Source organism: Leiobunum rupestre, chromosome 10 (genome assembly GCF_980474605.1).
Source record: "Leiobunum rupestre chromosome 10, qqLeiRupe1.1.hap1, whole genome shotgun sequence".
Classification (NCBI taxonomy): domain Eukaryota; kingdom Metazoa; phylum Arthropoda; class Arachnida; order Opiliones; family Sclerosomatidae; genus Leiobunum; species Leiobunum rupestre.
Window position 1 is genome coordinate 10,951,040 of NC_143393.1, and position 11,064 is coordinate 10,962,103.

The 11,064-nt window shown below is 39.4% G+C and overlaps 1 protein-coding gene across 1 annotated transcript; it reads left to right on the forward strand.

Moving 5' to 3' along the window:
- The first annotated feature begins 9,943 nt into the window (after positions 1–9,943).
- On the forward strand, positions 9,944–10,603 carry LOC149923649 (uncharacterized). The gene is made up of 4 exons (XM_090161646.1): positions 9,944–9,987; positions 10,079–10,113; positions 10,186–10,262; positions 10,322–10,603. The coding sequence occupies exons 1-4, from the start codon at positions 9,944–9,946 to the stop codon at positions 10,601–10,603; spliced, it is 438 nt and encodes a 145-aa protein (XP_090017772.1).
- The last annotated feature ends 461 nt before the right edge of the window (positions 10,604–11,064 follow it).

The window sequence follows — 11,064 nt, forward strand, 5'->3', positions numbered from 1 at the left end:
AAAAAACAACCAAAAAACCAGTACAAAAACTAGCGAATAATATTCTTCCTTAAATGAGCTTTTAGAATACTTAAGATAATTTAAACAAGCTATTGCAAAGTATTGATCATTGGGTAAACCACTCACATAGAGTGGAAGACTATCAGCGAAACTTGTGAACACTTTTCGTACGCAATGTCTTGTTTTCGAGGCGTGAAATTAACAAGTTGGCCTAAAGTTAATGTACAATATCTGGATAAAAAAGTAAGTTTACGCTCTAAAAAATGTAAAAACAACAGCATCGCTCTTCGGAATATACAGAGTGTTTCAAAAGGTTATGCAAATATTTTAAGGAGTTGTAGGGGGTGAGTTGAGAAGTATGCCTGTTTTTTTCCTACGATGAGTTAAAAGAGCGCCAGAGAGCTTCAAAGTGTAGCCTACTAGCCCCTGGAAGTAGGCTGCAACAAGCGCATAACCAAGCAGCAGGGACTTTAAATACTGTTTATTTTACTTTTTTACGCTGGTTACCTCGATTTGTTTACAAATTCCTTTTAAAGTATCACACGAACCCAAACCTTAATATTCGCGTTTCCCTACTGCTTGGTTTTGCGCTTGTTGCAGCCTACTTCCAGGGGCTAGTAGGCCACACTTTGAAGCTCTCTGGTGCTCTTTTTTACTCGTCGTAGGAACATGGGGAAAAACAGGTATACTTCTCAACTCACCCCCTACAACTCCTTAAAAATTTTGCATAACCTTTTGAAAACACCCTGAATTTATTTACGCCTCGAAAACCAGTTGGCCCGTTACGATAAATGTCTCATGCGCTTCCAAAGGGCCTCCCACTCTATGACATTGATACTGTTCTAAATAAAGTTAAAATTAGATATTTGTCAAATATTCTTCACAAAGGTTTTTAATTATTCAAATTAATGATACAAAGGCTCTAATACAAGCTTGAGCCCGTGGAAGAAATGACTCACGTACGCGTTCAAAAATTGCAGGCGTGTTACGAATAGTCTCACAACCTTCAATTACGCGTTGTCCTCAACACCAGGTACTACTGCCTTCTACACTAAATCCTTCAGTAGCTGCAAGCAGAGGAAAAAATCGCGTAGGTTTAAATCTGGACACTCAACTGCTCCGCGTGGACCTATCCACATCAAACGAAACGTGGCACCCACACTGTAAATGAAAAAGGTTCAAAGGTGGTTTAAATTTAAACCAATTAAGGTTCATTGCTAAAAATGGTTCAAATGTAACTTCTTTAAGGTTTAGATTTTCAAAAAGGTTCAAATGCCAACCATCTAAGGTGCAGATGTCAAAAAAGGCTCATAGGGGGTTCAAATACCAGTCATCTAAGGTGCAGAAGACAGGTAAGGTTCAAATACCAACCATATAAAGTGTAGAAGATAGAAAAGGTTCAGAGGGGTTTAAATACCAACCATTTATAGTGCACATGTCAAAAAGGGTTCAGATAAGGTTTAGATAATTAAAGGGTTGCTTTTGGCTAGAGGTTCAGAAAAATAAAGCAGTGAAAGATAAATTCTATAAATTGCTTTCAAGGGAGAATAACGTGATAAAATTAATTAAAGGTTAAATTTTAGAAAGTGTAGAAACAAAAATAAAATCAATCGTCCATTATCAAATAACAGTCTCCTACCTAATGAATCGTCAATCTTAATGAAATTGCATTACAGGCGCGTATGAACGTTTTCTATTAAGGGGGTATACGCTTTGATATTGAAATTTAGCGCTATCCCCTTCGATAAGTTTAGCACATCTTGTGAACCAATTTGGCGCGTTTACCTCTTCGAAGGGACTATGTCTCCTAAGAGGGGTTTTACAATCACCGTGTCTGTGGGTCTGTCTTTCTGAATTGCGAACGCGTTCGCAGTTTCTTGGAATTAGGGAAAGGTTTTAAAAAAGAGTCCTCTTTCTGTCAGTGGGTGTAGTATAACGTTTATGATAATTTGGGTTAGTATCGGCTAGGATTTGAACCCGAAACCTTCTGCATGTCAGGCGAGTTTTCTACCACAGAACCACTGACACATGTTCCGTTCCGAGGAAAGCTACATTATACCCCATGTTCTTGAACACGTAGGTAAACATACAAATACCGAAATAGTTGGGGAAACCTACTTTTAACAAAACCTAAAATGCGGTAATTCGGGAAATATGCCGTCTATAAAAATAAATTAAAATTAAAACAAGTTGGCAAGTCAAAATATACCTCTCCTTGGATGATATTCAAACTTTTTGTATCCGTGGCTCTGCGGTCGAACGCACACTTGTCGTACAAGAGGGGTCGCGTTCGAATCCCGGCCAATACTATATAAAAGAGTTATACTACACCCAATGACCTTTTCCCTAATTCTAAGAAACTGCGTAAGCAGCGATTACACTTTGCTCCGAAAATGTGAACGCGTTCGCAGCCCAGACAGACACACACCCACACAGACACACCGACAGACACGGTGATTGTAATATCCCTCCTAAGGGACATAGTCCCCTCGGAGAGGTAATGAGAAGTTAGGTAGGTGAGGTAATAAAAAATCATCGCGTGATTTTACACTCGATTAACATTGTTATGTGTTAGGTGGCGCCTTACACGTAGTACACCAGGAATACGGGCTAGGTTTGTAGACGTTGATACGGGGTTGTCTGCTAGTTATCGCTCCCGTATATCTTAGGCGAATAAGACTACGCGTAAGGTATCTATTTCTTTAATATATCTATGAGCGGTACCTGACGCCCCCATGGTTGGCACGCCCCTGATGACATCTGCGTGTTTACCAGGAAGTGTTGAAAAGGAACTTCGAATGTGGGGTTTTTTTGTTTGCTGTATTTTTTGAAAGAAGATTGGAACCAAATTTAATTTTACCTAGGACGTAAGTTATTAAAAATATAAGCTTTACCGCCGAATTGCTTATTACGTATAGACACTAAACCCACAAATTATTTCCCTACGTTTTCTTCATACACGGAGGATGGAACAAGTCCTCTCGTCTCGTGTTACACACCATGGATTTCAAAAACTAAGGATGTTCAGCAGAGCTAAAAACATAAAAAAATACCTGTCTCGAAAGTAATCTTTGATGCGCCACACGTGACCAAGAAGGATCAGTGAAGGAGTGGAAATGTAAGCGCGCGCGGAGTTTCGAGCGAAATTCCAAACTCGCACAACGGGAGAGAACGGGGTCGACAATATCTTGGTAAAGTTTTATCACGTGAGACCAGCGTCATCGTATAAGTAGTAGCGTAAGACTATCAAGCCCCCTAAGTTTGAAACGAAAGGTATTTTAACGTTACGCTAATGACTAGAAAAACTGGCAACATGAATCCGCCTGCCGGTTAAAATCTTAAACTTGTGCACAAATCCCCCAATGCATGCTACCAGAAACTACTTCTTAGATGGCAAGAAGCTTAAGGGGGGGGGAAGGGAGGGGATAGAAGTGATTTTATATTTTTCTCCACCAGGTAACGTAGATCCTAATTTTGGTTTCTCTCGCGCTTGTCTAGTGCTGGATACATGAACCCTTATGCCCAATTCAAACTTAGGGGTCTTGACAGTCTTATGTTAGTAGAGATTCGTTTCTTTTACGTGACAAGAGTTTACCAAGAAACCACCTTTTCTGAATCTACCCCTTTTTCCCATAGAGGGAGTTATAGATGACGTGACTTAGGCCAGAACCGAGGAGCAGACGAATGTTGAACAACGGTTACCACGTAAATGATTAAAATTGATTAATTATTTTAATGTTATTTAAGGAACTAACTCTAAAACCGTGGTGCTCCAAATTTACAATAAATTACTCAAAGAGTTAAATGTATAATATTCAAAAATCAAACCATACTAAATTATAACAGTTTATGTCACAAACACGCTACTAGAGCACGACGTGAAGTATTGATGCCGAGAATAAACGAAAGGTGGCGCCATATTTAGAATTATTTTCGGTTTGCCGCAGTAAAAGAGGGGGGGTGGGAAAGGGATGACAGACAAGTTTGGGACACCTAGCTACACTTCATTTAGTAGAGATAGCTAGCTCTGTTGAACATCCTTAGTTTTTTTAAACCATGTACATACCAACGAGGGTGGATAGGGTCATAACGCTCGCGGAAGAAGCACGGCAACCACCCGATAGCCGTGGCGGACTGGCCAAAGAGTGAACCTGCCTGATGGAAGGTGGGCCGCATGGACCGTTCATGAAGTGAGCCCCTTAAACATGATAGTTTTAGTTGTTAATGCTGGGGCCCTTTGTCTCCTGGCAACCAATTTTATTAGAGCTACTCCCCGATAGAGTGGGTGGTCGTTCTCAGCAGTCTTTGCCCCCCAGACAGTGGCGTAGATAACGCCCCTGCAGACCCCGGAAAGTGGGGTCCCCGGCGTCATGAGTTCGTTACTAGAGAATAGTAACAATATTTTGTTTAATTAATTTACAATGAGTCATCGAGATCGTGATTCTGTTCGAACATGGGAGTGGGAGCTCGAACTTGGGAGTGGGAGCTCGAACTTGGGAGTGGGAGCTCGAACTTGGGAGTGGGAGCTCGAACTTGGGAGTGGGAGCCCGAACATGGGAGTGGGAGCTCGAACTTGGGAGTGGGAGCCCGAACATGGGAGTGGGAGCTCGAACTTGGGAGTGGGAGCTCGAACTTGGGAGTGGGAGCTCGAACATGGGAGTGGGAGCTCGAACTTGGGAGTGGGAGCTCGAACTTGGGAGTGGGAGCTCGAACATGGGAGTGGGAGCTCGAACATGGGAGTGGGAGCTCGAACATGGGAGTGGGAGCTCGAACATGGGAGTGGGAGCTCGAACTTGGGAGTGGGAGCTCGAACATGGGAGTGGGAGCTCCATACTACCAGGAAACTATATAGATATACTCTTGGAATGTTTAAGGTTCTATTGGCACGGTGTTACGAAAGCGCATCGAGAAAAAGGCGGGATTTAAATGACGTCGAGTGTATGAAGTAACACATTTTAAATTTATTGGCTGTAGATTTGCCGCGAAAATAATGCGTCACCCTGGTAACAAATAGGTGATCTTCCCTGCAAAAAATGCTTATCAGAAAATTGATTTAAAAACCCAAATTTGTTATCGCGAAATAAGTGTGGTGAAACCTAATTTCGGGTATTTATACGGTTAACAAATTTTGTTATGAATTACTTACACTATGTAGTATTTAAGCATATACAAAAACTCTACACTCGCCACATTCCCGGAGTATACCCGTAATGGAATATTATATGAAACTATTTTTAAAAAAGAAGATCCAAAGGGCATTGTTACATTATTTTTTAGCGTGCGGCGATGATATTGCAGTGTAGTTTTTTAGAGTAAAACAGCGGAAACAAATTCGATTGATTTTAGGGTGAAAGCCACGCATTCTAGAAATTTGATGAGATATTTTCTGTTACTGTCTTTTCGCTGTATTCTACTGAGAACGGTCAGAAGAGACATCGATCATTCGAAAATACTAGAATTTCAAGGTACATATATAAGGCTTATTTAAGAAACCATGATTGTATGTTCCATACTAATACTGTTCTTTCTATAAGGAAAGCGTGGGCAGGCTCGCCGCCAGCAATAGGCACAAGTAGGCACGTGCCTACGTTGAAAAAGTGTAGGCCTACTTGGGGGCCTCCAAATTTTTAAAAAGGTGCCTATGATTGGGCCTCCAAAATCGAAATAAACTTTCAGTTCGTAAGATTTTTACATTTGGGCCTTCTAAAAATGCTTATTTAGAAAGCAGGTTTCTTTGCCAATTTCAAGAGGGTTAGAATGAATGACCGCGATTCTAGATTTTTCCCTTAAAAACTTGATCTTTTGAATCGACTGAAATACTACATGCTAGGCAGAAAGGTGCACCTGACACCTGTTTGCCGTGGTGTCAGTGAGAAGCTACAACACACTGTGTTACACCAATAAGCAACAAACACAGCACCCCACAAAAGGATAATGCAACCCGTCAAAAGTCGCGCATTTCCTTTTTCAAGACTACTAAGATATTACAAACAGTCTTTTTCAAGACACATTGGATTTTGAGGTGTTGAAGGATAAACCGGAATTTTTTGCCAAGATTCAACTTTAGAGAGATCCTGTTGTAACTCGGCGTTAGATGTGTTTGTACTAAGAATTTTGATAAGTTTTGTGTCATCTGCAAAGAGACTGGGGAAAGAATGGTCGACAGCTGAAGGTAAACTATTGATGTATATTGCAAATAAGAATGGTTAACATTAGGAGCACACAGCTATGAAATTAGATATAAGAAAGGTATAAATCATTCTAACACCAGGGAATGGTGCAAACAAAGCGATTAGCCAGGAGCAAAGTTTGGTGGCCAGAATTGAACACCAACATTGAGGACAGAATTAGAGCACCTTCAAGTTGTCAGCAAAATGCAACCATGCCAAAGGCTGAATACTTGAAGTGGCCCGAGGAGATCCAACCGTGGACTCGTGTCCATATAGACTTTGCCGGACCGGTAAATGGGAAATATTTATTAATATTAGTGGACTCTTCCTCGAAATGGATGGAAATAGGAGTCACTTCAACAACCAGTTCAGCCGTAGTCATCACATTCTTACGACAAAATTTGGCAAGTTATGGAATTATGAAGACCCTGGTGAGTGATAATGCCACTTGTTTCACAAGTAATTAGTTCCAATTCTTCACGCAGAATAACGGCTTCAAGCATTTGACCATTGCACCGTATCACCCTGCTTCAAATGGTCAGGCTGAAAGGGTGGTGCGTACCGTGAAGACATCATTAAAAAAAATAGATGGTACTTCTAACTCTGCCATTGATGTCATTGACGAAGGTTTAAATAAATTCTCAAATGGATCTCTAGACGTAAGACTAGCAAGATTTCTCATAAACTATCACCGCACTCCGCAAATTAGTGGTAAATCTCCAGCGGAAATCATGTTTGGAAGAGAAATCTGCACCAAACTTGACATGGTCCATCCAACAAACTTTAAAGAGGAGAGAGGTAATGAGAATATCAACATCGAAAAACCTATAATTGAAATGATAGAAGTAAATAATAATAGCGATAAAACCATTAGTAAAAATTAGTGATGTTACCTATAAGTTTCATCCTAATCAAAAAGTCTTTGTAAAAAACTATGGTAAGAGAGAAAATTGGATAGAGGGAAGTGTAAAAAAGCTATCGGAAATATGATGTATGGGATTGATATTGGGAGAGGTATTATTAGAAAACATCAGAACCAATTGAGACTAAGGAGTGAGAAGTTATTAAAACCAACCGTGTCTGAGACATCAACAACTGGAGCCAGTAAAATGAATCCAAATCCAGATGCAGGGTACAGATCAGTATTACAACCATTGATCCAGAGTCATCAACAACCACCGATCCAGAGTCATCAACAACCACCGATCCAGAGTCATCAACAACCACCGATCCAGAGTCATCAACAACCACCGATCCAGAGTCATCAACAACCACCGATCCAGAGTCATCAACAACCACCGATCCAGAGTCATCAACAACCACCGATCCAGAGTCATCAGCAACCACCAATCCTGAGTCCTGACAATGAATCTCCAAGCTGGAGTAGCAAATCATCACCAAGTCGATCACCGAGTCGCAATCCTATCTTATTACCACGACAAGACTCGAGACCAGAGCAACAGCCTACCACAAGCATCTCAATTCCTAGTGTAGCCACATCATCAGAAGGAGCCCGATCAAGGATACTTATTAGACAAGATTTCGACAAAGAGCCTCAGTCGAGTAGACACAGACCACACGTAAATCAATTAAAAGACTTAATTTATGAACTGAAATGTTTAATCGTTAATGTAGTTAAAATACACTATAATCAGTCTATTTAAAAAAAGAGGTGATGTTATGAACTATAATAGCGAGGGGGCGCCACTGGGTGGGGAAGCTGAGGGAGCTCTAGTTTTATGACCACCTAAACAGTGGTCTACCGGCTGCCGACATGTTCGGTACTCTTACTTAAAACTCCATATGTAAAAATCATCATCATCATGAAATAAATCTTATAGCTTCAATAGAGAGTGTTTAATTAACAAGAACAAACACACCAGATTGATTAAATCTAGATTAGATTTTTTAATCTTGATTACCTTCATTTAATGACGATCACCCTGATTTAATCACGATTACCCTGATTTAATAATTTTACTATGATTAAGACGCAGCCAAAATGGAAGTGACCTGCCCCTCGGAAAAATCTAATCGACGAATGTCATTCCTTGATTAAAATCCATTGCAGGGGAAACTTTTAGAAATCATGTCAAAATTTAAAAACAATCGTTAAAAGTCAGGAAATTTTTGAAATAAACATTATAGATGGGGCCTCTAAATCAGGCTGGGCCTATGTGCAGAAAATTCTTGGCGGGGCTACTGAGCGTGGGAAGTAATACGATAGTATCGAGTGGACACTCCACTCCACCCTGGTTTGAGAAAGGTAAAAGGAACTGTATTTCATACGGGGTTAAATTTATTTTCAAAAATTATTTAAATATGCACTTAATTTTAATGTACAAAAACATCGATGCATTATTGTTGGTTCATAAGTATTGTACTTTAGTCTATCGAAATTAATGTGAATATTATTACTATCGACTGTTTATTATTTTAACGGGATCGGTCCAAAAATGAGGGAATTACAATCCAAAGTTAAAAGTTTCCGAACCCGCGCGTTAAATGTTCGTCGTTGTTACTCGACATTTATTTGATTCAAACCAGTGATGGGCATTTCTAATAGCAAACCGCTCAGCTCGACAAGCGTTCGTGGTCTCTCGCGTGGGAACCGCTCACGCTCTCAAAAGAGCCGGAATAGGCATTCGTGGATTTCCCTTAAATTTTGAGAGCGGGAATAGACCAGGGGTACATAGACTAATGGATTTGTATACCCCCGTAGACCAGGGGTACAGGGTGAACGTGCCCCCCCCCCCCCCCATGGTTGTATGAATATTTTTTTTACAATCGTCAGCCCCCACCGCATTAAAGTCCTTGCTACGCCACTGGAATACATGGATTTTAGCTCATTTTTGAGAGCTTAAAACTATATTTTAACGCAAAATGCTGCTGAAAGTTGAAAAACCTCTCCAATTAGAAAGGCTTGGCCCATCACTGATTTGTCGTGAGTGTCAGGTAGAAAAGAGATGACAAAGATAATTAATAAATTTGGGTATTTCAATTATATATACATTCACTAAAATATGGATCAAAGTAACGTTACATCTTAACATTTTATAAGAAAAACGTTGGTAAATATGGAGAATTTGAGCGACGAATCGATGGACTTCTCTTATTTAATTTCCGGAAGTGCGTCATAATTATCTGATGAAACTGGCTTAGAAAATTCCATAGATCTTTAAAATAGACCTCTTTCACCAAAACTTTGATTTGGTCTGAAACTAAAGTGAAAGCTTCCGTTCTTTTTAATACTTGGTGTATCACTAGTCGGTTTCTGACGTAGTTCCGTAAACAAGCCAAACGTTCACGTTCAAATTGGACCAAATGTTACCTTTGTTGTTAAGTATTGTCTGTAGATTAAATTAAAATATGACTGAAGATTTTTCATGGCCCGTAGACTTTAACTTGACTACTTTAATTAGTTGTATATTCCCCCACTGGTTTAAGGGGTTTTCCCCCGAGTTCTTCGGTTTCCCCTTCCATAAAAACTTGTCTAGGTTAACGGTAATAGTTAGTGTAGGGAGCTGTTGGCTCGATCTCGTGGCATGCAGGGCTTGCCACCACCCTCCTACGCATTGTAACCCGGCCACCTGAATTTAGGGCTTCAAAAGTCGCATGATGACTTAGGCCTAAGGTGGTGCCTTGGGTATTAGCCTAGCTGATTATTATTATTATTATTATTAATCGAAAATTTCTAATTTAATTATAATATCTTTTTAAGAAGGCAGATAAAAACATTAATTTATTTTCTGTGTTTTAAGTTCTTGAAAGAGATGACTAGAAGAAGTCAATTGACTAGCCAAATTGACAAAATTATGTAAAAGTTTTCAGAAATTCACCATGAAAGTTTATTGAAACTAGCTCAGAAAAAAACCAAAAGTAAATTGTTTTTTTAAAAAACTACAAAGCTTTTGCCAATTATTGAGTGTGGAAAACATAAGAGGTAAAAAATAAGGAAGATTTACTTTTCAGTGCCTTTTTTGCTAATGTTAGAATTTATTTATTATCATTTCAGAAGTAAGAATTTCAGCTGGATTATTGGCGTTGCCCTTTTTATTCAATGAAGATTTGAATAAATGGATTTCTGACACAGTACGTTACATGGAAACGAACATAATATTGAAACTGATATCCATTCTCTTCGTATTTAGGATGATGAATGTCCAACTCCGCTAATAAGAGTGAAAAAAGATTCATTCTTTTACAAACCAGTATATGTAACTATTGGAGAAAACCAAATTAATTGCACGAGCATTGCAAATGCAGCTTCGGTTTGCTTTGCAGCTTACTACGTTTTCAATTTAGAATACCCATCCCGTGCTAAGAGGACTATGGAGTTTATTCAAATAATTATCTTAAAAATTGATAAACCTAACAAAATTTCGGGATTTTTCCAAACTATTGTGAATTCTTTTGGATTATTAACAAAATGATAATTCTTATATAAACCAATTTCGAAAACGACTATTTTGTTTTTACTATCATATATTAAATTGCATTTGCAAATATTATTTTATATTGCATATTATGTTATATAACGATTGTCACAGCCTTACAATTCCTACCTTTTGACGATACAAAAATGAAGTGTAAGAATATTCAACTTTCGAGGGCAGCAATATGAACCTTCAGAGGGTGTCAATACGCCCCTTTACTGGTTCATAGTCTAACCTTAAGAGGGTGCGAATACTCTCCTTTTAGTGGTTCAGATTTGAACTTATAGAGGGTGCGAATACGCTCTTTTGAGGGTGCGGATTCGAACCTTTAGAGGTTGCGAATACGCCCTTTTGAGGGTGCGGATTCGAACCTTTAGAGGGTGCTAATACTCACCTCTTATTGGGTTAGATTCGAACCTTTAGAGGGTGCGAATACGCCATATTGGAGGTGCGGATTC